At 45.4% G+C, this 26,768-nt stretch overlaps 1 protein-coding gene across 1 annotated transcript in view; it reads right to left on the bottom strand.

The window, feature by feature from the left end:
* NWD2 (NACHT and WD repeat domain containing 2) overlaps positions 1 to 26,768 on the bottom strand; it is a 651,118-nt gene that overhangs the window by 16,989 nt on the left and 607,361 nt on the right. Inside the window, exon 6 of the mRNA XM_078678358.1 lies at positions 16,586 to 17,175. Coding sequence (XP_078534484.1) covers positions 16,586 to 17,175 — 590 coding nt within the window. The remainder of the gene's footprint in view (positions 1 to 16,585; positions 17,176 to 26,768) is intronic.

Consider the following 26,768-nt stretch of genomic DNA (forward strand, 5'->3'; position numbering starts at 1 on the left):
CTGATGAGCATCTTGTAGTACAAGAGAATCATTGAGCTTTAGATATTAGCTACTTATTGGGAGGGATACCATTGTTTTACTGCTACAGAGGGATACTGTTGCTTTTGTTTTGTTAAGAGGCCTGGGGCTAGCATTAGACAAACTTTGGGGCAATGATCGCTTTTTGATGTAGAGATGCATAATGCTGTGAGACTCATACTGGATAGTGGAACTGTCACTGGAATGAATGGTGGGGAAGCAAATAAGGAAAGCTAACACTTGAAATACAGAAATATGTATTTATGACATGGAATATTCTGGGACTAAAAAGTGCAGCTAAAAAGCACATAGCTTATAAGTACAAGCATGGAAGGGCTCATCTTATTTTCTTGCAAAAACACATAACACTGAAAACTCATGTATTAGTTTGAGAATTCGATAAATGGGACAGATTTTTAGAATGCCATATTCTGCATATGCAAGAAGGGTTCTGATATGGGTGAGACGTGGCACACCATTTTTAATGTGTTATGCATATATTTACCATGATGGGAGATTTGTGGCAGTTGTTTAGAAGTTGTATGGTATTGATGTATTGTTGGCTAGTATGCACGACACAAATACCAATCAAGCACACATTCTTGATTATTTTTTAACATCTTTACCAACATTCTTAGCAGCCCATGCACATCTACTAAAAATACTGGGAGAAGACTATGGCTGTGTTGCTGATGTGACTATGGACGTGTTGCACACACCATTAACTGCTTCTTCAGTGATACAGTGAGTACCCTGAAGGAATGGTTCTATGAATATAGCTTTTGTAGACTGGTGGCAAAGGCACAATCCACTTGCAAGGGAATAGTCTTGCTATTCACATGCCCATGGCATGTATGTCAGGTTGGACCAAATGTATTATACGCTATCATTCAGTATATTGGGCTTATCTATATAGACCTATATCAGACAATAATCCCCTACTCGAAGGGATTACATAAGCACCCTTCAAGACAACATTCCTTTTATTGTGAATGCAACCCAAATCTCTAGAAGCCCCAAAATCTATGGGTATAATCAAAGAATTGATTCGCCGAGTGAATCATAGGAATTCTTGACTGGGAGACATTCAAGTCAACAGTATTCACAATTGAAAGGGAACTGTTGTCCACACACAAGAGATTGATTGTGTTTTATATAAGTATTATTCAACACTATAAAAGAATGACAGAGCTATTGATGGACAAGACATAAAGGAATTTGTAGACTGGTTAGAGATTAGCACTCTTACCCCTCAACAGACTGACTTGTTGAAGCCCCCTTAATAAAGCAGAAACTTTAAAAAAAACTATGAATGAGGTGCATGTTGGAAAACACCTGGTGCAAACACACAGTTTTATGTGACATGTATTGATTTGCTCTGAAACTACTGTAGATGTGCTTGGCAGCAAATGCTACCACCACCTTCCACTACAGAAGCAGTGATATCATCACTCTCGAAGCCAGATAGATATACCCAGGAGACAAGCTGGCACATGCATCAACATAGGTTTTTGCGATTCCTTAGTTGCGATAATTAAGGGATCGCAATTAGGAATCGCAAAAGCCTATGCATGTAGGAATTGCTATAACAATAGTGATTCCAACACATTCCTTAATTGTGAATAGCAAATTGCTAGTCGCAATTAAGGAATGCTGTCACATTCATTCCTATGGGCCTCCAGGCCCACAGGAATGAATTGGAGATTGCATGAGCAATTTGCAAGTACCAGGAGGTACGCGCAAATTGCTCATGCAATTTCAAGGGTGCAAGGGTGTCAAAATGACATCCTGTTGCGCCCCCTGAAATTGATCTGTGCACATATGTTGCACACGCACATGCCCTCAGGGCATGTGTGTACGCAACATGAAACTTTGAAAAATGCACAAAAGTGCATTTTTCAAAGTTCTTGCAAATTACCATGAAGTTCAACTTTATGGTAATTTGCTACTCCTATTAGTGAAATCGCTAATTTTTTTTACTTTAATGCATTGCATTTAAGGAATCTCAATTTGGGATTCCTTAAATGCAATTGCAATATAAGTAATCACAAATTATAGATTCCTTAAATTGCGATTTTAGCATTTGGAATGATGCATCCCAAATGCAAAAATACCGGTCGCAAAGGGGCAGATTCTGAGAATCTGCCCCTTTGCGACTGGTTTTTCCTTTGATGCATGTGCCTGTAAGTCCTACAGACTACTCTCCATGATCATTATAACATTTTCAGAAAAGTATTAGCCAACCTCTTGCTCCCCCTACTTTCTAAAATGGTGCATGTAGTTCTGAGGTGAGATACTGGGATGTAATGTGGCTTTATTTATGTGATGCAAAAAACTCCATCTGCAGTGATGTGGCAAGCGACACATTTGATTGGTTGGATACAGCTTTCTTCACTGTCAACTAGAAGTATATGGACAAATTACTCAAATGATTGCAAATTGGGTAAACAATGTTCTACTGGTTACCCCTTCCCTTTAGTGACCTGGTGATCAGACTCCATACTGGATATATTGCTTCTGAAAGATACGAGGTGGATAGAGGGATGCAGGATTTGCCATAACACTTTTTTGGGGGAGTTTTATATAGCGCAAACAAGACTCAAGACATTTGCGTATCAGAGCGCTTTACATGAGCACCAGTTTCATTACAGAAGGGCACATTCATTTTTGTTAGGCACGGGGAGATGACGTGATTTACATAGAATCTCAGGATGTTGAGCATTGTTGCCAAGACTCGAACCCGGTTACCCAGCTTCGAGGTCGACCGCTCTAGCCACAAGGTTACATCCTCTCCCCTAACTTTGTTCTTTACTCTTATCATGAAACACATTGGAAACTTAGTACGCAGTATGGGAAGAAAAATTGGAATTACCATATCAGGCACACCACAATAAATGTCATTATTTGTTGATGAGCGCATTGTGAAAGATCTACAGCTATCAACAGATGGGCTAGAATGATTTGGCAATGTGTCTGGGCTTTTTTTATATATCCGGTCAAGCATACACGGCTGATCAAATACCTTCCAAGGCATGTGACCTAGTCCACTGGAAATGGCACTTGTTTTAGTACTTGGGGTATGAATATTTTACAAAACATCTGACAGCATAGAGGAAAACATTGACAGAGCCTTTGGGACTAAATTATAGTATTCTGGGGATCACTTCCAATACATTATTTTACATTGAACTTATCTTATGCCATAGTGGATTGGTGCAAAATTGCCCCAGATGTGATCAATTAGGCTTGTACCATATGATGTCGACTTGTAAATGCATAGGAAGGTACTGGAAGAAAACCACCATAACATCAGCATGGTAACAGGGAGACTCAAGATGTTCCAGAACATTGTTTACTAGTCTTAATTTTTAGGTAAAAAAGTTAAGTCGTTATACAATGAATGGATTTAAAGGAAATTATGGCCAAAACAAACAGGATAGAAAAATGGAAAGCCATGACTGCCCCCTCAGTTGAAATATTGAAGAGAGAAGTGATATACTGGAAAAGATTGAAAACATACTTTTAAGCATAAAAAGGAGGAAATGGAATGTAAGGAAGGAAGCTGTGAAGGCCTAAGAGGATATAAAACTGACACTGGCAAATTGAAATCATGATTTCACAGCTCTCTGAACACTAAAAACACTAGGTAATTGCATTGTGTGATTTAAATGATTAAATAAACGTGGCCAGGCCACGCTGACACACCCAATCTTGATACCTGTGGAAATGGCTTACAGCTAATTCGAAACATAAAAGTAATAAGACGCTACGCCAAAACTACCGCACAATATGCCAATGTCTCTTTTGGCATACATTTGTCATATGAGAGTCCCTATCACAAAGGACCTGATTCTTAAAGGTAAATATACCCTGGTATATATTTGCTCTCATGTATATTTACCTCTATACCAAGTGGTAACTCTAAACTTCTTTGCTATTTAAAACTCCGAGTGGAAATTACACCTAGATGGAGAATTACGTCTCCACCTTTGCAAATGAAGAGATGGAGCCTCAAACAGCAGAAATTAATATCGTAGTTTTTAACCTGGAGAGTTCTGCCACCGGGGCAGCTATCACCCAATGGGAAGGTTTAGGGAAATTGAACACAGTTTATCATAAACAAAAACGTAGACTATGTTACTATATAAAGTATATGTACATTCCTATAAATTATATATCACTAACTTTGAGATCCTAATATAAAATATTAGATAAAATGACCTTACAAATAAAATTAAATAATTTAAATACGCTTATATAATTTATAAATATTATTTTGAAATAACATTTTAAGTACAATTTATGATCCTCACTAACATTTTTATTTTAAACTCCGTAAACTTGCTTAAGCGTTTTATGAATGAATCGTTTTAAATTTTTCTAAAAGTTTAATTTATGTTTACATTTTAAACTATGTTTATTTACAAAGTAAAATGGTTACTTTAACATTTGTTACTATGGGGTATTATTGTAATGCCTTATCTCTATTGTTTCTATGCGAGTGTGTTCCAATACCAGTTGACTATGTGGTGCTCTACTCACTCAAAGGCTGGCCCAGAGTACATTTATACCTGTTTTGATACCTTTAGGGATGTAGGCACTTTGCTGTGTTATTTTGTAAATTGCAATGTTCTTCATTTTTGTGGGTGTTTTGTATTAGCATTATCTTTCCCAAACCCCTGCTTAAATGTTCATAAATGCCTCCCATTTAGTAGTGCCATACCTCTCTCCCTGGTCTCTCCCACATCTTCTACTAATGCATGTGCCATTCTGTGAGGCAGTCTCTGCCACCGTGGTTGATATCCTTGCACAGAAAAGATTGGCAAGGCAGAGGTGGAGGACAGAAGTTGTAACCAGACCTTTTAATTTGTGTCACGAAAGTAGGGGCCTACTGACCCACTCATATAAAGTTCTGCATCTATGAATTAGCCCAGATACTTGTGGTTGTATCCCAAGGCCATGTGGCATGTGTGTGGATGAGTAAGCTGGAGTAATGGAGGCCTCGTTGTTCGACTTTGGAAGCCCTTGGCTTGCCTTTGCACACACGATAGAGGTGACATTTTTTAGCCAGACAGTGAGAGTGTATTGCTGACATTACTGAAGCTGGAAGTTGGAGACCTAGACACTGAAGTGGGGAAAGATGAGCCTGAGTGCCTTTAGAATTTACACCAAGATCTCGTTTGTTTTTGGCCACTGTAACCTTTGGATCGATACTCACTGGCCTGCCAAGATGGGACGGCATACGAGAATCATCTAACACAGAGAAGAGTCTAGGCATTAAGAATGATAGTCATCCATTTTTATCAGCTCGAGTCTCACCAGACTCTCCTCTAGCTCATATCATATATCATATCAACTTAGGTCGCTGAGAAGGAATCTTCCTGTCTTATCCTCTGAGGAAAAGCAGGTGAGAGGTGCTTCTCTAAAACGCTCCCACATAGATTATACTAACTCTTCAGAACCTGCACTTCCTCAATATCCTCTTCAAAAAAATGCACGTCAAGCAAAAAACTGCCACTTTCCTGTCCATATTGTTTTATGTATGTGGCTTGGTGCTCTGTAGCGTTTTTGAAGTCTAGTATCATACATATATGGTTGCTATATCAGTGCTGCGTAGTTAACTTTTACAAACATACTCCCTTGAATCTCTTCCCTAGAGACTAATGGCTTGAAAATCTTGATCATGTTTGCATTCTTGTGACTGTTGAATATGCGAATAAAATATGGGAAAAAGGACATCGCGATTTTACATGAAAGACCCTACCAGGAGTAGATAATACAGAAAGCTCAACCCTGGTCACTCTGCTCACTGCCAGCAAATAAAACTACATCATCTTGACTTTCTATGATGTCATGGACGAGCTAGAAAGCAAGACACCACTGAGTCTACACTGACATAATTGAGATGTTTGTATGTGTTTCAGAAGACATTCGTACTTAAAGAAATTGGTTCTGATTATTTTTTTTCACTAATGTTTTTAATCGGTTTGATTAAACGGATCAGGAGAAAACAGTATTTGAGAACTATTTGTTTGTATATGTTTTGTAAACTTCTTTAAGGGGGGACTTCACCCCCTCTTAATATCCACATTTTTTAAACGATACTCCCTTTTCCTCCCTCCTATCTTTCACCTCACTTTCCCTATCTTTAATTGTAATACGTCTCATAGCCTTAAACCCTCTTGCTTTACATCTATTAATTTTACATAGATTTTACCCATCTACGTTTCCCTCATGCTCATCACACCCTCCATGTTACCTTATTTCCTTTCGCTTGATGGCATATACCTTTTGCATTATAGCACAATATTTTTTGTGGAAAATGTAATTTGTCATGTTGACATTTCTCCAACATGATTTTTCAGCAGCTTGATTTCGACAGGCTAAATTTCTTCAGGATGGAAAATTGTCAAAATGGCGTATACCATCAAAACATATCAGGAAGGCTTTCGACCTGCAGATATAAACTCTAAAAAAGCTGCAACGTAGAAGTGTGCAGTCAGTATGCTCTAAAAATTTCAAACATCACAGTGGAGCTTATTTACTAGCCCCTTGCACGTCACTTTTTCCCATATTAAAAGTGATGCACCCGCGGCGCAAGGGGCTTGTAAATAAGCCCCACTGGGGCTTACAACCCGTGATCACCCACTCATGGTATCGTGCACACCTCACAGCAGCTCATAAGTAACATTTTATTCAGGTGTGGGATTAGTGAACTTTTATGTTGCGGATGTTTTGTGAATAAAATGTTTGGAAATGTAAAAGTGATCAATCTTTTATGTCTGTGAGTCGCAGAGGCCTTGCCTCTGCATTACCTTTTTGAAAAAATATCAGCACACCTAACCATTTAGCAAAACTAAAGGTAACATAGTACTTCTCCCCATTGGTACGACGATACTACAGAAAATGTTTCTAATTTGCGGGATGCCAATTTCCCGTATGTGTCTTTTGGAGCATAATAAACATTTACTTCTTGAAGAGGAGATTCACATATATCTTCCTTTTAATGAAACTCCTAGCAGATTGGGATTTATAAATGCAATCTTGATTCTAGTTATTGGTTCTTGTTATAAGGCAGTTCTGACACTCTGAGCCGCCTGAATTTTGCGCTTTTTGAGCACCTATTTGTTGAGCTTTTACTGTGGGAGAGCTTCACAAGTTGGGATTCACCCACAGTGAACGCATGATGAAAGAGACTGCGTGTGGATTTTACTGGTGTCCCCCTAGCTTGACTAGGCCGCTGCGCAGCAGCTGGAGTAAGGTGTAATGGGCTGGTTACATGCAGACACATGTGTACATGCATGTGCACACGTGTGTGGTCTGCGCAGGGGAGATTCCTGGTGTGTGCAGTCAAGGAGCAGCTACAAAGTGAATGGTGTGGCAGGACGTATGCAGAATTGGGTGGTGACATGGAATAGGCTTTATACAGTGGGAAGAAACATGCCAGGGAAGGTCAGTGTGCTTTACAGTGTTTATTCCATTATTCTCTTATGGGGATAGGGAGCACATTGGCTAGTTTTACTTTCCTAGGACTTACAAATTCCCGACACTCACCAAAGTCCACTGTAACCATGTGAGAAGAAGTATTCTGCAGAGTCCAAAGTCATATTTGTACTGCTTTTGGGTCATCCAGAAGTGTGATATTTCTCTGAGTCAGCTCATAAACTGGGCCTGGCTGAGGGCTGACCCCAGAAGCCCAGATTGATGACCTTCCCGCCAAGGAGAGAAAGATGGGTCGAGCTAGAGGCTAATCCATCAGCAGCTGACACCTGGTGCCAGGCACCTAGCTGCGCAAGGGAAAAGGCAGCTCTGGGATGAAGGGACTTTCAGAGACCATGTGGCAGGAGACCCTGGATGACACATTTTGAACAAACCCAGAGACCTGGGCAGGAAGGAGGGAGCAGGGGCAGAGAAGTGATGTGTCGCTGGGTGATATGGCAAACACAGACTTCCTTCCAGCCCCCTCCCAAAATCTTGCACAGTAAGAGAAGCTCTCTCTGGGGAGTGGTCTGCTGAGGCAGAGGGTGCTGGAGCCTAGCGCAATGGACAGTTGGAAGGAGGTACCCCCTGACTGTCCCAGGATCCTGAACAGCGCCAGGAGAAGAGACCAGGACCAGCGCGCAGAAGCAGGGGCCTCTGCGCCGGGAGAAGAGAGGCCCAGGAGGAATGCCAGGTGAAAGACTGGTGCAGGGAGCCAGTGAAGCAGCTCCCTGCTGAATGCACCCTCCTTGAGACCAGGAGGGCAAAGGAGAGTATTCCCAGTGGCTGGGGAGCGCTACCAGGAGCCAGAAGAGGCCAAGGTCTCGACAATCGGATGCCTGGGGGCTGAGATAGGACCCCTAGAAGGTAGTCGACCTATGACCCTTGGTCTACCAACGACGAAACACGTGGGGCTCCGCCGCCGGTCCAGAAAATGCCCTGGGTAGGTCAGGTCCCGGGGGCTGTCCCCAAGAGAAGATAAGTTGGGGAGCGCCATCGCGCTCACCGTAAAGGTGCCCCTGCGGGGGGCCAGGAGCCCACCCTGGCCCCCGGCAAAAATTAAGCCGGGGAGCACCGTCGCGCTCCCTGTGCAGGGGGAGGGGCCCAGGATCCCAACTCCGGGCCCCGTGTGCATGAGGAGGAGGCGGCACACCCCGTGAAAATGTTCCAAGGGGGCCCTGGACCCCATCCCCGGGCCCGAAGAGGGAGAAAATCAGTCAGGGAGCTCCGCATCAGTCCCCTGTGAAAATAGCCCCGCCCTGGGTGCCAGGAGCCCACCCTGGCCCCAGAGGTCTCTGGAGTGAGGGGAGCGCAGTCGCGCCCTCCTGATAGATGTTTGGGGCCGGGGACCCCATCTTGGGGCCCCAAATGGAGAAAGGAGGAGGGGGGAGTGCCGTCGCACTCCCCCAGAGACCCGCTGGGGCGGGGAGGCAGCCTCTTGTCTGCCCACCGGAGCGGGCAGACCAGAAGACGGGTGTGGGCTCCTGCGACAGCACGCAAGGGTGCTGGCCAGTCAGGGAGCAGGCGGGAGCCTCTGGGGTGGGCTCCCCTAGTGGCTTCCCATTGAGCCTGCAGTGAGGGGCCTTGTAGCAGCCAGGGGTAGGCTCCCCAAGCTGCCGTTGCTCACCTGGGGGTCCGGGTGGGACTGGGCCCCCAAAAGGGAAAAACAGCAAGAGCAGCCGGGGTGGGCTCCCCGAGCAGCAGGACTCACCTTGGGGTCCGGTGGGACCGGGCCCCCCACTGAAGCTGGGAGGATCTGCCCGAGGCCATCAGGGGCAGCGCGGCTCTCCCCGGAACAGCTGGCGCGCCGCTGCTATAATATGCAGCAAGACAGGCAGCAAGGAAAGCAGGCTATTCCGGTGTGTGGTGGCACCGCTGTTGGTGTACAAAGGTAAAGGGGGACCTGCAGGAGTACGCAGACTCCCCAAACCCGCCAAGGAGAAGGTCCTCCATAAGTCTCTGGGGACTAGGAAGTAATAACCCCTCAAGGGCTCAGCCAGCTTTTTAACACCTCCTGGGCTGGAACGTTTGTTCTGCAGCTGGGTGTGTAGTGAGAAGTGCACCAAGGGATGAAGAACTGAACTGGGGATGTCTGGAGCAGGGTATCCTCTGGAGGTGAAGAGGTGTAATTGCACCACAAATGTATTTAACCACGTTATTTCTTTTAGGGGGACTAAAAGTCATATGTGTAATGTGAAGTACCTGTGTAAGGTGATGTCATAAGCAAAGTGGGGTTATGTTGCCAGACATTCCTGCTAGGGTGTCTGGCTGTATAAGCTTAATCCTGTGATTTCATCTGTGATGCCTTTAGGGGCTGTAATTGCAATGCATTCTAATGACCAGCCAATGTGAGTACTGTCATTCTAAAGTGATGCTTAAACATGTATTCTTGCTTCTGCGCTTAGGTGAAGAACAATCCAGACTGTTCACCCCTAAGATGTAGAGGTGTATCCTGTATGGTCGGTGGGAAATGCTCAGTCAGGATTATGTGTCACCAGGGCAGGGTTACCTATTTTAAATGCTTGTTGAGGTAATGGGGTGGGTCGCCACTCGGATGGTGCCAGTGCACAGGGCTCTCGCTCCAGGTTATGTTCAACTACCTGCATTAGGGGGCAAGATGATGTGCATACATGGGAGTTGTGGCACTGGACCCCACCGCCCCACGGAAGGGGTGGAGATGTTATGCAATGTCACAGGCCTTGTTTAGGATTGTTAATGATCTTTCCAAGCCTGTCTGCGCCTCGAATACCATCTCGGCTTCTCAGGCTTTATGCGACGCTTTGGCAGCCGCATTTGAAGCTAAGATAGCTACAATATTGAGCGGTCTTACTCCGTCGGACTCCCAGCCCCGGCCACCCCGGGTTTTTCCATCTACCCTGGCCGACACAGAAGATCTGCTGGCCCAGCCTAGGTTGAGCAGCTTCTCTGTTCCCAATTCCGATGACTTTTGCCGACTAGCACTGACGGTGTCTTCGGGCTCCCCTATGGACCCGCTTCCTCATAAATTTTGGAAGCTTTTTCAGAAGGAACTTTTTTCCCACTGTATTCCATCTGTCTCCAGTCCTTTGAATCTGCTTTGGTTCCGGACTGTTGGAAAACAGCAGTGGTGTCTGCCCTCCTGAAAAAGCCCACCCTGGACCCCACCCGCCTGGAGAATTACAGGCCCATCTCGTTACTCCCTTTTCCGGTTAAAATCATGGAGAAGGTGGTTACCCAGTCTCTGTCCAGATACCTGGAAGATAACAACTGCTTGGACGTGGCCCAGTTTCGGTTCCGCCCAGCGCATGGGACGGAGTCGGCTCTGGTTGCCGTGCTGGACAAACTTCGTTCGCGAGTCGACACTGGTCGAGCAGCCTTTCTGGTGCTGCTCGATCTGTCGGCCGCGTTCGACACGGTCAGCCATCCGATTCTTATCAGGAGACTGGAGGAGGCTGGAGTAACAGGGCGGGCTCGAGACTGGCTAGTCTCGTATCTCCGTAATAGGCAGCAAGTGGTGGCCTTGCCGCCATACAGATCAGGCGTGCGGAAGGTGGGGCAGGGGGTGCCCCAGGGCTCAGCCATTAGCCCAATACTGTTTAATTTGTACCTTCGCCCTCTAATCCATCTTATCGGTACCTTTGGTATCTCGGTATTTAATTATGCCGATGATACCCAACTGATTTTCTCGCTGGAGGGCGGAGAGGCGGTTTCCTTAGAGACCTCTCATCGCTGTATGTCAGCTACAGCAGACTGGTTGTGTTCCAACTCACTCCAGTTTAATAGGTCTAAAACAGAGGTGCTGTACTGCTCCACTGATCGGGTTCCACGCTCCCTGCGACTCCTAACTTCTGTGAATACCAAAATGAATAAGTGCCTTCTGTGAATACCAAAATGAGTAAGTGCCTTCTGTGAATACCAAATGGTAGTAAATTTAGGATTTTGTCTTAAGTTAGTTCTGTGAATCGGGCCCTCTGCTTGGCTCATTGAGGCACCAGGCGTGAGGATAAGCAGAGGGTGACCCTCGTGGGAAAGGGACTGCCTCATCCTCCTGCTGGGAATCCCCACATCATCGCATGGTGGACTGAACCCATGCTCAGATCCTGGTAAGCCCGGTGGGCTCTGATGCCCAAGGGGTCCCTATTGCGCGGGTGGGGCCCAACGCTAATTAAGGAGCCGAAACAGCGGCGTGACAGTAGGAGGAGCAGCATGAGTGGGGGAGGCCCCTAGACTTCCCACATAGAAATACCTGGCTGAAAAGGAGAGGAGGCATCTGGCCCAGGGAGACAGTAAGTGGTGACATGCGAATACAGAAAAGCCATTCGTAATCCTGTGTGTGAAGGGCTCATCCCAGCGGTTAGACAGCCCAGGCAGAGCGATAGCAATGGATGGCCTAGTTGAGGGCAGGGCTGGGGGCTCATAACAAATATAATGCCCAGCGCAGCAGTGGCTTCCTTGTGTGGTGAGGTCCAGTGGGGGCCCCAGACTCTGCTGTTAGGAGCATGCCATATGTATTGTCCAGCGGGGAGCCCTATGGTGGTTTTGTATTCCTCACTATGATGTCAGCAGGAGAGCCAGCAGGCTGATGGACCTGGGCTGGGAATCGCCATCTTGGGACCTTGGAGTTCAGTGGGGCGGGACTGCCTGGGGACCTTACAGGCGTCGGACACACTGCCAGATAGAACACAAGTGCTGGGCTTGGGGTCCAGTTGCTGGAGGGTGTCTCCTTTTCATTCCCAGCAGGTGGCCATTGCAGTTGGTCCCTCTGGATGGGGATATTGGCCTTGAAGTGCCCCTATCGGTGCAGCCCGTGATTCAGGGATCCGACTGCTCGTGCCGCTCCATTGAGAATGCAGCGGTGGTCTGACGGTTTGGCTGCAGAGTGGAAAGTTTCAAACAACTAAGGAGAATACTGGTGACACCTGAATGGGATGGCCAAAGATAAAGCAGCACCAGGTGCTAATCAAAGCATGCCAGACAAATATGTACAGTTGAGGGGCCCGCCTCATCAGTGGGGATGGATGGACAGTCAAAGTCAATCAAAGATAATGTAGCACTTTTGGCAGCTGTTACACAGTCACAGGATGCCCTTAATGCCAAGATAGGCGGCGTGGGCTCGGATGTCACCGGGCTCTGCCAGGACCTATGAAATGGGATGTAAGACATTACAACGCATGCTTTTACATCGCAGTTTTTACAACGCATACCATTACAACGCATAGCGCTTTGGGGTGCTGGATAGTGAATAGTTTAATTTACTATTCCAACTCCAGTCCCCGTGGATAGTAGGGAAGGTGTTGGATAGTAAATTAAATCTATTCCCTATCATAGAGCGCCCCCCAGCGCAATGCGTTGTAATGGTTTGCGTTGTAAAAGTTGCGATGTAAAAGCACTGTATGGTAAAAGTTGCGTTGTAAAGGATGTTTCCCTATGAAATGCAGTGGAGCGAACTTACAAGGTGGAGACCTAAGTCTTGGTAGTTGAGGACTCAGTAGTGTCCCTGCAACAAACAGTGTCCAAACTCACCTCCTTCATGAACAAGGAACTCGCAGCACGGGTGGAGGATGCAGATAGTAAGGCACGCCACAACAACCTTAAATTCATTGGCTTTCTCGAGGGGAGTGAAAGACCCTCCATGGAATGCTCCTTGACAAGTGGCTACATGAAAATATACCCATGGAGCCCTTCTCCCCATGTTTTGTGATCGAGCTGTCACACATGGCTCTGGTGAGACATCCTCTCCCAGGGGCCAGGCCCGACCAGTCATAACAAAGTACTTGAACTATATGGACCCTGACTCCATCCTCAAACACACTTGGCTCCAAGGCAAAATCCAGTATCAGTCACATACAATAATGATTTTTCCAGATTACACCTGATTGGTGCAGTAACACAGTCTAACCATCAAAGCAGCCAAACTTGGGGCCATATGTACAACCATTTTCAGTGGTCACAAACAGCTAATCGGGCCGCTTGCGACAGCTTAAACATCCTGTAGCATGTATAAACCCTATTTTGCGAGTCAGGAACTTCTTACTGAATTTCAAAATAGTGTTTGCAAGTCACCATCAGGAAGGAGCATTCCAAGGGCATCACTTCCTAATAGAGAGTCGCAGGGGGACGTATGATAGTTTTGCAACTGGAATGTGGTCGCAAAATAATCGCAGTTTACAGCCTACTTCAAGTAGGTGGTAAGTCAGTCGCATACAGGAAGGGGTCCTCCGTGGACCCCTTCCTCTTTGTGATTGGCAGTGAAAACGTTTTATAGGAGCAGGCAGTGGTCTCACTGATGACTGCCTACTCTTCAAAAATAAAACAAAAACATTTCATTTTTCTATTTTTAAATGGATCCTGTTCTGCTTTAAGGAAAATGGGCTGTATTTCAAAATGAAAACTGCTTTATTGCAAACCAGTCACAGGCATGGTGTCCTGCCTCCTCCATCAGGCCAATATCCCTATGAGTGCCAGCCATTCTCAACAGGTCGCATATAATGAATATTAATGTGGCAGGTCCCTTATGACCCATTTTGGAATTGCAAACCGTGTCTGAGGCACTGTTGTACATTTCGTTGGGAATGAGGTCCTGTGTCTGGCCTTGTATGGGTACACACAGGTCTATAATGGAGGATTTGTAAGGGGTACATGGGGCATCAGCATACTGATTAAAAATACTGTCCTGTCCCCCCGCACCAAGACATAGGTGAGATAGATATGGTCGATACATAGCCATGACGGGCAGCATCTATGGCGAGACCCATACACTTTTGAGTGTATTTGTCATACCCCGGGCAATCCTATATTGACCCAATGACAAGAATATGGTGAGACCTTATGGGTGGATAGGTGGCACTTATAGGAGAGGCCCCCGGATACTTGGCGGACCCATCTATCCTCCTTTATAGCAGACTTGAGTTTGACAGATGTCTGGTGCGCTCATCATGCACTCGAGGGAGGTTACACATTTTTTTGGTCACTCACGGCTCCAATTCCCACCTTGATTACTTTTCAATTCCACGCTCATGTGTACACAGGATATCAGACATTATGGTGTTGTCAAGAGTCCTGTCCGACAACTCCTCAGTGGTGCTCGGTCTCCGAATGTGCCTCTGATGCCAGACCTTACTCTGGCACCTCTCACTGTGGACTTTCCGGAGTCCAAAATACTGTGCGCTCATGGAGCTCTCCATCTACCACTATTTTACACATGTTCGGGGCTCCCGCTGTCGATGAATGGACAGTCAGTCATATTTAAGATGGTGTCTCTACCCAGGCTCCTTTACCAACTAGAAAACCAACCATATGATGTTCTGCAGCGGTTGATCCGTGAGCTAAACTTAATACTTAATGCTTAATGCTTTCTTGTTTATGCCTTAGACAGATGGGTGATTGGGGGTGCTCCACTTGAGACCTGTATGATGGTGGAAGGATCTTCCCCAGCAACCAGGAACCTGTGGCATCCCTCCCTCCAGTGCATGAAGTGGTGGGGTAAATTGACAGAGCAGACACCTCTGGCTGCTTTCTCCCGCAGGTGGCCACATTAGAGAGATTCTGGAACTGGGAGCTTATCGGGATCTCCACCTTTGGGGACATGATGCAAAGCGCAGTCCTCAAAACGTTTAAGTCCCTACAGTCCGAGTATCAGTAACATCATAGTCAGTTCCAAAAATATCTTCAGCTCTGCCATGGACTGTCAGCTCCTGATCACTAATCATCCTGACACATTAGGTCCCCTACACACGGCATGGGAGGCAGACATAGGGGAGTAGGAAAACAAAGACTGGACAGAGATCCAGGGCACACCATGGGTGGTGGTGTCCTTGCCAAGACTGATCCAATTAAAATATATACACAGGGTATACTGCACACAACATAGGCTTTGGAAGATGGGGGTACTTGCCTCAGCTGCTTGCCTGCACTGTGGTGTGACAGAGTGCACCTTTTTCCACACTTTGTGGAGCTGTCCTGACTTTGACAACTGTTGGTAGGGAGTACTGACAAGCATGGGTAGGGTACTGTTCTTGCAGATTCTGAGGGACCTGCATCTTGCTCTCCTCCATCTGACTGAATACCTTGGTGGAGATAGGTACAAACTGACCCTGCTTTATCTAGGTCTGATACTGGCTAAACATGATATTGCTAGGGAATGGAGGGCGGCATCCCCCCTCCTTGGTCGGGTGGAACAAAAGGATAAACCACTGTATAGAGATATAAAGAGACCAGTTTACCCCATAAATACCATAGGATCCGGGGCCAACTATTTTCATTGGCACCTTACCTTAATTGACAAAAATGATGTTATATTACCACAAACTGAAGGGCAGATGGCAAAACCACAAGCATGGGCTGGCGCTGGAAGCTGCCTAGACGTGGGTGGGCAAGGATGGGCTTGCCTTTGGTGCGCCTTTGGGGCGTCAGCGGTGCATCCGCAACAGTGTAAATTAAATGGGCTGCAGAGGGGAAATAATCCCCACCCACTCTAAAAAGAGGAGCGCCACAACCACAAAATGGCACTTAAAAAATGTCCCAACAAGCAAGAATGAACTGTGAAGCAAAATTGTACCACACACGTTCCCCTTGTTGTAACAAAAAGTCCCCAGCAATTACAACTAAAATCACATTAAAATCAAGTTTGTAAAAGTACATCAGATTTAAAATTGCTGGATTGTCTGACACCCTTTGTCTCTGACCAGCTCGGAGTAGCCTATCTTTATTAATTAATTAATTCATTAATTAATTTACTTATTAATGACATTTTGTGGTTCAGCAACAGGGGATAAAGACATGAGAAGATGTTAGAAGACTACAGATAGATTCTCATATCTGGCAAAACATCATTTGCACTATGGCCAGTAATTCTAACAGGAATTCCATCTTCTACAAAGGTATGCCTGAGAAAGTCAATGCTGAAACAGCTTTTTGTTTGCCATTTGGCGTTATTAAAATAATTCAATAGTCATGAAAACCCCTCCAATACATTTTAAAATGTCTTCAATGCTATTTTAATAAAGAAACTAAGATCTGATCTGATAAAATTGCGTAGTTCATCAAAGCTGAAATCCTCTGCAAAATCACAACCGTTGCTAAAAAAGACTTTGTTAGACATGATTCTCACCTTCTTTGCGACTTCTGCTAGTAAAAGTGTTTTTCCAGTGCATGGACCTCCATAGACAACAAGAGGGTTGATATGTCCTGATTTGCTGGGCAAAACGTATTTCTGCACAAGGTTGAGGGATTCACACCTATACTCATAGAAGGAAGAATACGTCTTGCATAAGGACAAGTGTTGCAAAACTTCATCATAAAGTGGATCAGTTTCAGTATCAAAATTTTGCTGCACAGTTGCTTGAATTATATCAATCATGTCTTCGTAAAACTGTTTTCCAAGACCCTCTACATAATGGTTCTCTACATCTTGTGAATAGCCGAGCTTCATGTCACAATGAGTGACTGACGTATATACTCGAAGATTAGATGACGCTACAATAGTAGGAATAAATTCATCTCGAAGTTTTATCAGTTTCTCCAGAGCATCTGGATCTCGGGCCACCTTAGCGCTCACCGAAACAACGTCCATGTATCTTTCCATTTCTGGGATTTTAACATAGCGGTCGAGATTCGAGATTTTTCGAATGTAGCAAACACACTTTTTTAGGAATGCTGGTGTTTGTTTTCCCAAAGCAAAATCAAATTCATCTTCAATTGCTGAAAAAGACAGATGGAAACAATTGATGTGTTAGGTATATAATTATATTCAGCATCAGCATACAGTATTCAAACACGTTTTGAGTGCTAATATGAGTGAGAAATATCAAAAGGACATACTAAATTTGTATGTGTTAGAGCCACATGAGACCTAAAGAAACTGATGGAGCAAGGTGGAGAAAATAAATTTTGTGTACCCCTTGTGAAGTCACACTTCAATAACGTGTAACCTGAACTAATGGAGTGGTGCATGGACTAAACAATCTAGAATAAATCGTCACACACACACACCAACATGCGGGAAACTAATTCTTGCTTGTGTTGCAATCATAATGTACTAACTGTGTAATTTTGTCGTGTTCGGTATTAATATGCTGCTTTAAAATAATAGAATGAAGCGTAAATGTGCTTTTGTCCATGTACATGTGGCTGAAATTAGGGCTAAAGGTAAGTATATTATGCATATATGTAGCTTTTGCTAGGTAATTACTAATAGGGAAAACCTTAGCAAGGGGCGAGGTAAACAGAAGGGCAATTTTTCTCAAATGTAACGTTTATTTGTGTTTGTTTCTATGATAGTTCTCATTCTGGCTCGTAAGGCCTATTTAAAAAATGGAGTCGCTGGCCTGCTTTTACAGTGAAAGACAAGACGCATGCGCATCAATGATGACAAGAATAAATGCGAGCCGCCTGTGCCTGTGCGGAAGAGAGTTCAAGGTCGTGGTGGCCTGGAAGTCTAGATGGCTGCCAAGTGATGAGAACAGTGGTTCTGAACGTGAGAACTATACCCGAAGTTACAAAATGAAGAACTCGACTAGGCCGGACTGTAGAAAACAATGTGGGCATTTAAAACCCCTGACAGGAAGAAAAAAGTATAAATTGACGATGAGGTTATGCTCATCCACCCCTAAATTGACCAATGAGGACTCGACTTTTCTCCAAAAGTTACTCTTTTAGGTAGATAGAGCTTGTGAAAAAGGTATAAAAAGTGCAGATTTTACAATGGAAAAAAAAACGCTCTTTCGATTTCCTACTAGACATTCTGTCGGACTGCTAATTATTTGGACACGTAAGGAACTTGGGAAAACTTTAACTTTTCCTTTTCAGCAAATGCACTTTAATGAGGGATTCTAGTTAGAGAGGTTAGGAAAATGGACTTTGAGAACTATCAGTCTTTGCTAAGACTTGTGTTATGGACCTAAATTGCTAATGTTTATTTCTGATATTTTCTAAATAATGCTAATTAACTGTTTGAATAAAAGTTTTGTCTAAATGTCATTTGAAGAGCTAAAATAAATAAAGAAGATAAGTTTGGACATGTTAAAACTGCTTGAATAAAATTTGATAAATTGGAAAATTAAGCTGGCCTTGAGTTTTACTACGCCTAATTTCTTACTAGCAGACCTGTCGACCCTATGGCGATATGTCTAAATGTATATTTTCTGATGATCAAACCATGGTAAAATTCTGAAAACTGCAGATGTAAATAGTATAATGTTTAGTTTTAATTAGACATCTCGCTAACTGATACAGCAGCTCTCCATTAGATTCACTGATCCCTAGAATAGTGAGAAAGTGTGCGTGAGCAACTCTCAGTGATATGGGCCTCACTGGTGAGTAGCTGTATGTTCTGGTGTCTCAGGGATAAGTTAAATGGTTTCAGAGTTTATTTTTGGAGTAGCGCTGCATCAAAACCATAACCATTAACCAATACACCTCTTTACAGGCTACAAAGAAATATCCTTTAAATTGACGGATTCCCATCACTCACCATTGTGACATGCTTCATCATCTGGGTCTCTTCCCAGTAACACACTAGTGTCACTGAGGGCTGCAACCCTTTCAGAAGAAAAGGGTAGCTTGCGGATGTTTTTTTGCTATTCAAATGGTAGCGATAAAACACGCTCTTGTTTGTCCTACAGATGTGAGCAATCAATTCGTGTAGAGGTGATGAATGCAGTACAAATAATGAAAGATAGTGAGTTCAAATTGAACAGTCCTCCCTACTAGGCTCAGTGCCTTCCTTCTGGATGTTTAATTTTATTGTTTTAAGTGTGTCCGAGCACCCTAGCTCTTGAACTCCAACTAAGGGAACTAAGGGTGGCAGTTGAATCGGATTTTGACAATGCTGGAAAGTCAGTCAAAATACAACCGGGATCTTCTCCTGCAACTGTATGCCCAGAAACTGAGGGTTCTGCTCCTTGAGATGTCATTTCACTCACAGGTAGTAGCCTGAGTGAGGATGTAGATTCCCCTTCGATGAGAGCAGCCGGTATTTCTGCACAGACGTTTAGAATGAGAACTGGTGTCTTTGGTTGTGTGGTTGCACAACCAAAATAAACATGTGCACACCATAATATGTAATCATGCCAAATTTAAATGAAATATGACTTCTGGTTTTCACCCAATGCAAAATGTAAAAGCATACATTAAATATATTTGATTTGAGCATGTTTTGGGCCCCCCTTTTTTCTTTACACCCTCTTTAGCCAACCCAGCAAAACTTCTACACTTTCATAATCAAACCACTGGAACAATCTGTTAAAATGTGTGTGCATTCCTCAAAGGAGTGCAAAGTTCTTAAGCTTTGACATTTCTAAAAATCTACAGGTCGATAATGCATAGATTTTTCAAAACAAAAAAACATGAACCTATTACTAATTCATAAACGGTTAACAGTAATAAAACATAATATTTACCTATATATAACACCCTAACACAGAAGTCAATGAAACGCTGGCTGTACAATAATGCAAAATTGTCATAAAAACTGCATGGCTGATTTCTACCTTTGGTAAACACAGCCATCAACCAATCACATCACCAGTTCTAGGTCCCATGTACTGTGGTATACCATAATCGTTGCATGGTATACCATAGCACAATATATAACTACGTTTTATACAACGTATAAGTTTACAATTGCTTACGTTATTCATATATAAGCCAGGAATGTAACATGTATAATAATAATAATAATCCACATTTGTAAAGCGCGAACAATCACCCGTAAGGGTCTCCAGGTGCTGGGGGACGTCAGGAATATTAAGCAAGCTATTGTCCAGAGTCACATGGTGCTGGTGCTGGGCTAATCTGCCGCCGGTGCCGGGGGATCGAACCATGATCCCCAGATTCCAGCGTCAGTCACCCTGGCCACGGCACCACACCTCTCCCTTTAGATATTAAAAGTCATATTTTTCAGATATAACATTCACATAATTTTACAGCACCTCTCCCATTTAATTATACCATCCACCTTCTGTCACTCCAGTGTATAACATTTGACTATATGCCACTGCACTCTACGCCATTTACTGTATGCCACTCCACTTGATAACCCTCCAGTATATGCCATTAAATTGTACGCTAATCCACTGTACTTTGCTCCACTCTATTTCACCCAACTCCACTGTACGCCACTCCATTCTACACCACTATACTCTAAGCTATTATACTGTTCAACACTGTATTTTATTATAACCCACTTTATGGTACACTACTGGAGTGTAAACTATTCCAGTGTATGCAACTCCACTCTACAATACTCAATTATACTAAATCGCAGTATGTGCCACTGCAGTGTACCACAATGTACTGTATGCTTTTTCACTTTACAAAACTATATTTTGCACCACTCCACTAAACACTTCAGTGTACGTCACTAGACTCTACTCCATAACTGCCCAATTGAATTGTACAAGAATCTATTGTATGGTTCTCCAATTTAAATCACTACACTGTACGTCTCCATCTACATTATTACAGTAAACACTACTTAATTGTACGCTACTCTATTGTATGGAACTATACTTTAGGCTACTTGAGCAAACACGATTGCACTGTACCCTCTTACACTGTAAACCAATGTATTGTACAGTATTCCTCTTTGCACCACTGCACTGTAAGGCACTCCAAAATTCACCACTCCACTTTACACAATTGTACTTTACAACACTAGACTGTAATTTATGTAAGCCCACTGTTCACCACTCAAATGTACGCCACTCCACTGTATGGCTTTCCACTGTATCCCACTCCAGTGCACGCTATTCCAGTTTACGCCACTCTAGAATACCACACTCCACTGTAAGCCACGCGACTCTGTGCTATTTAAGTGCATGATATTCCAATATATGCCCCTCCACTATACAACACTCCACTCTATAACAATCCACTGAATGCCACTACAGTCTATGCAAATAAACTCTCCAATATTTACAGGACATATATCCACTTTACCACACTCCACTCTATGCGATTTCACTGTATAACACTTCACTGTGTACCACTACACTCTGTGTCACAACACTCTATGCCACTACACTCATTACCACTGTAATATACACCACTCTACTGTTTCCGACTCTCTTTTTACAGATTAATAATAAATAATAAATGAACACATGAAAAACAACTCTAAACAGTAGATTAAAACAAAATATAGAACTATAGTAATAATCACGCACTTAAAGAATAGGATTATTTATTGAAATTTAATACGATACAATAGTAAAAATTCTGATTACTCTCTTTCCAAAGTATAATTACTACTTTCATGTAAAAACACATGAAAAGTATGCTTTTACAATTTTAATGAACTTGGTGGGAAAATGTCTAAAAATGAGAGTCAGAAGAACTGAGGAGACAGACAATCGAATTCCCTGTCAGAATAATTTCCGCACTAAGGATTCAGTTATTTTACCATGTATACACTTTAAAAAAAACAATTACTTAAAAAAAATGTAGAAAAAGATCTGTTTTTGTTTTTAAACAAACCCTAGAAATTCACTAAAAAAACAAAGGCTAAAGTAAAGTTACAGTTAGGTAAATTTGTTCATGACAATATTAATGTTTTGAACTAAAAAAGACACAGTAATTCACCAGTTATAGTTAGCACTTCAGCTGCTGTCTTAAATGTTTCAGGCTGATTCACCAAGCGGGAGCTGAGAAAAATGGGGGGTCCCAAAACACATTTTCCACATGCAATTTCCTATGGGGATTTTAGACATGACAACAGCCAGAACCACTGAAAGGAATTACATCAAATTTGGCAGAAAGCTAGATCTTGGTCTGTAAACATCTCTTTTTGTAATCTGGTGTAAATCTGTTCAGTAGTTTTGGAGTTATTAAAGAACAAAGACTTATAGATATCTAGGAATGCAAATCTTCTGTGGATCTGACAGATCTCATTGTGAGATCTGAATGGCTGCCAGCACTTCAACCAGGAAGTGTTGGCAGCCATCTTGGTACTCAGACTCCCCCGACTGCCAACAAAAAACCCAAACAAATACATAAAAAGGCTGGGTATTATACTCTGACCCCTAGGTCTCGTGGTGGCGTCCCATATGGACCCTGCATGGGGCCAAAACTGTTTTTTTTTAATGTTACCACAAATTGGCAGAGAATCAGTGAAACCGCTGTAACATTTTTAAAAAAAGAACATGTGGACTCCCGCACTTGTTTTTTTCATGAGGGTGGGCCATGTCCCTATATAATAAGCATTAGAATTATATAATATGCATTAGAATTTGGGGAGAGGGGTTCATGTGGCCCATCCCCCCAGGCCAAATTCGGCTCCAGGGCCCCCTTTCCTGGGGGCCAGACTTAATGTAAAGTGGAAGGGGGCATCTGGCTAAGCTTAAGGACAGCTTCGACCCCCGAGACCAACACCACTCGGGGACCCGGCCATCAAAAATTAAGGAGAGGGAGGCACGAGGCCCCCCTCTCAGACCGATGGCCCCAAGGACAATCCACCCCCTGGGGCACCGCAGTATAAAAGGAAGAGGAGGAGAAAATGAGGCCCCCCTTCCTGGCCTTTTTTTGGCCCCTGGGACCCAGAGGTCTGCGGCCCAGCCATGTAAACAAATGGGAGAGGGCAATGCAGATCCCCAGCTGGAGAAACTAATGGCCTTGGGGAACACATACCCCAAGTCCGGCTCAAGCTATGCCCTAAGGTGTCCACTCTTTCTTGCACTTCGCTGCCTTATTTGCACTTTTCTCTCTCTTTTTGCCTTTTTCCTTTTGCCTTTTTTAGCCCGTTTTTCCCCGCTGCTGCTGCCCCTGCGGCCCCTCCCCCCAGCACAACCTGTGCGACCGGCCCAATCCAGCTCCTCACCCCGCTCCCGACTCCCAGCTGTCCAGCCTTCCCCGACCTCTACTTAATGGCGGCCACCGGGGCGCCAAAGGCAAGCCCGTCTGCGCCCGTCCGCAACCCGACTGCGACCAGCGCCAAGAACTCTGGATCTCTGCACCGCCAATGCTATGGCCCAGCGGCACTCCACGCTCTCAACCCAGGCCGCAACAACAACTTCAAGCTAGCATCACCAGCCGACACCTACGGAACCTTCAGCTGTCACCGCTGCCGGCACACCTGCAGCACTGCCAATACCACTGACCCGGCGCAATCCGCTTGCAAGAACACAACCAAACCGAAGACCCTGCAATGCATCCTCCTCAAAGTCCGATCCCTCCACAAACACGCCACTGAAATCTGGGACCTCCTCGACAGCACTACCCCGGATGTAGCATTCTTTACCGAAACCTGGACCAACACCACCTCGGGACCGGACATCTCCATTGCCATTCCCCAAGGATACAAGATCTCCAGGAAGGACCGCCCCACCCGGCATGGAGGAGGAATCGCCATTGTCCACAAATCCACCCCCCGCCTGAGCACACTACCCGACAAGCCCACAGACCTGATGGAACACCTTCACTGGCCAGCCCTACCTCCACCCTCTGTTGAAGCCTCTTCTACCAACATCCTGGACCCCGCAGACTTTTTGCCAACTCCATCACGGACATCATCTCCCCGCATGCATTGCGTCCACCAACTGCACCTTACTGGGAGACCTCAACTTCTACCTCGACAACCAACTGGACCCTAGCACCACATCCCTCCTGGACAACCTCAACAACACTGGACTCCGCCAGATCGTGACCAAACCCACGCACTCAGCAGGACACACTCTCGATCCACTCTTCACAACAGGAAACTCCATCACCTTCAGCCACACCCCCAAACTCCCATGGACTGACCATCGATGCGTCCACTTCACCTTCAGAACACCCACCATCCACAGACACCAGCACCTGCTCCCACGAAGAAACTGGACCAGAATCACCGATGACCAGCTAACCTTATCACTCAGCAACTCCACCCCCAACCATCGCTGAAAACGACGACGCCAACACCGGAGCCGAACCCTGCACAGATGGATCTCTGACAGCACCAACACCATAGCCCCCCTCAAGAAAAATAACAACACCCAAGCCAAGAAAGCTAGATGGTTCACCATTGAACTTCGAGAGTCCAGATGCACTTGCATCCACCAGGAAAAGGCCTGGAGGAACACCAAATCCACAGAAGCCCACAGCAACTTCAGAGCCGCCTCCAACGCCCACCACAGACTCATCATAAAAACGAGGAAAAAAGCGATTGAAGACAGAATCTCCACCCATGCACACAACAGCAAAGAACTCTTCAACATCATCGAGGAGTTCGCCCAACCCACTAGCGACTCCACTGACATCCCTCCCTCACAAGACCTCTGCGACAAACTCAGGACCTTTTTCCACCACAAAATCAAGAGCATCTACGACAACTTTGACGAAGACAACCAACACACTGAACCCTCACCAACCACCCCAGACACGCTGAAGCCAGCGATCGACAACTGGACAGCCCTCATCTCCGAAGACACACTGAAGACGATGAAGTCAATCCATTCCGGGGCCCCCACGGACCCCTGCCCCCACCACATTTTCAACAGAGCTGCCAACACCATCACACCCATGCTCTGCCACACCATCAACTGCTCCCTGGCAACCGCCTTGTTCCCTGGCAACTGGAAACACGCTGAGATCAACCCTGTCCTGAAGAAACCCTCGGAGGACCCCACTAACCTCAAAAACTACAGACCCATCTCCCTGCTCCTGTTTCCAGTGAAAGTCATCGAGAAAGCCATCAACAGCCATCTCGCCACATTCATCGCAGAGCACAACATCCCTGACTCCTCCCAATCCGGCTTCAGAAAAAAACACAGTACGGAAACCGCCCTCCTTGCCGCAACAGACAACATCCGTACCTTACTGGACAAAGGAGAAACAGCATACCTCATCCTCCTTGACCTCTCAGCGGCGTTCGACACAGTCTCTCACCGCACCCTAATATGCAGACTCCACGACACAGGGATCCAAGACAAGGCCCTCGACTGGATCCGCTCTTCCTCTCCGGCAGAGCACAGCCGGTCAGACTCCCCCCTTTCCTCTCAGACCCTACACCTACCATCTGCGGAGTCCCCCAGGGGTCCTCCCTCAGCCCTACTCTCAACGTCTACACGGCTCTGCTCACCCCCATCGTGAGAACCTTCGGACTCAACATTGTGTCCTACGCAGACGACACCCAACTCATCCTCTCCCTATCCAACAAACACAACACTGCCAGACACAACTTTCGAGAAGGCATGGAAGCCGTCGCCAAATGGATGAAAAACAGCTGCCTATAACCAAACACAAACAAAACTGGAGTATTCATCATGGGAACAAACCCAGATGCCTGGAACGACACCTGGTGGCCCCCCGCCCTCGGAAGCCCACCCACCCCCTTGGACCACGCACACAACCGGGGAATCATCCTGGACTCAGAGCTCAAAATGGACCACCAGATCAACTCCGTCTCGTCCTCCTGCTTCCACACCCTCCGCCTCCTACGTAAGACCTTCAAATGGATCCCCCTCGAACACAGAAAGACCGTCACTCACGCCCTGGTCACCAGCAGGCTCGACTATGGCAACGCACTTTTATGCCGGAATAAACAAAAACCTCACCCACAATCTACAGAACATCCAAAGCGCCGCTGCAAGACTGGTCCTCAACCTGCCAAGCCACCACCCCATCTCCCAGCACCTGTACACACTCCACTGGCTCCCCATCAAAGCTAGACTCACCTTCAAGATGTTAACCCACTCTCACAAGGCCCTCCACAACACTGGACCAGCATACCTGAACAGCTGACTCAAATTCCACGCACCCCAAAGGACCCTACGATCAGCCCATCTCTCCTACGCCGTAGTCCCCCACACCAGAAAGACCAGATCGGTAGACCGCTCCTTCTCCTTCCGTGTGGCCAGTGCCTGTAATGATCTTCCGCTCCACCTCAGACAGATAACATCGCTACCCAGCTTAGCAAGAAACCTCAAAACCTGGCTCTTCCGGCAGACCCCCTTCTTGATGGACTGGAACCTGCAAACACACCCCCAGCGCCTTGAGACCCTTACGGGTGAGTAGTTGCGCTTAACAAACACCTGATTTGATTTGATCTGATTTGATTTGGACCTTGAAATATGCTGCCATCGGCACATGGAAGGGGCTGCGTGTCCTCTCCCACATAAATCCAGTGGTGGGCCCTGGAAGATGGGGTCCCTGGGCCCAATAAAGTCCAGAGAGGGGGCCAAGTACACCTTCCCCTAAAAACATTTGGTAGGCCCCAGGGGGTGTGGTCCCTGGGGCAAAATGTGTCCAGGGAGGGGGGCTTCATGCCCTACTCCCGCCTTGGCTTGCCTTTGGGGAGTTGGCTAACCCCCGCTGTACAT

This window comes from Lissotriton helveticus, chromosome 2_2 (assembly GCF_964261635.1).
Source record: "Lissotriton helveticus chromosome 2_2, aLisHel1.1, whole genome shotgun sequence".
Taxonomy (NCBI): domain Eukaryota; kingdom Metazoa; phylum Chordata; class Amphibia; order Caudata; family Salamandridae; genus Lissotriton; species Lissotriton helveticus.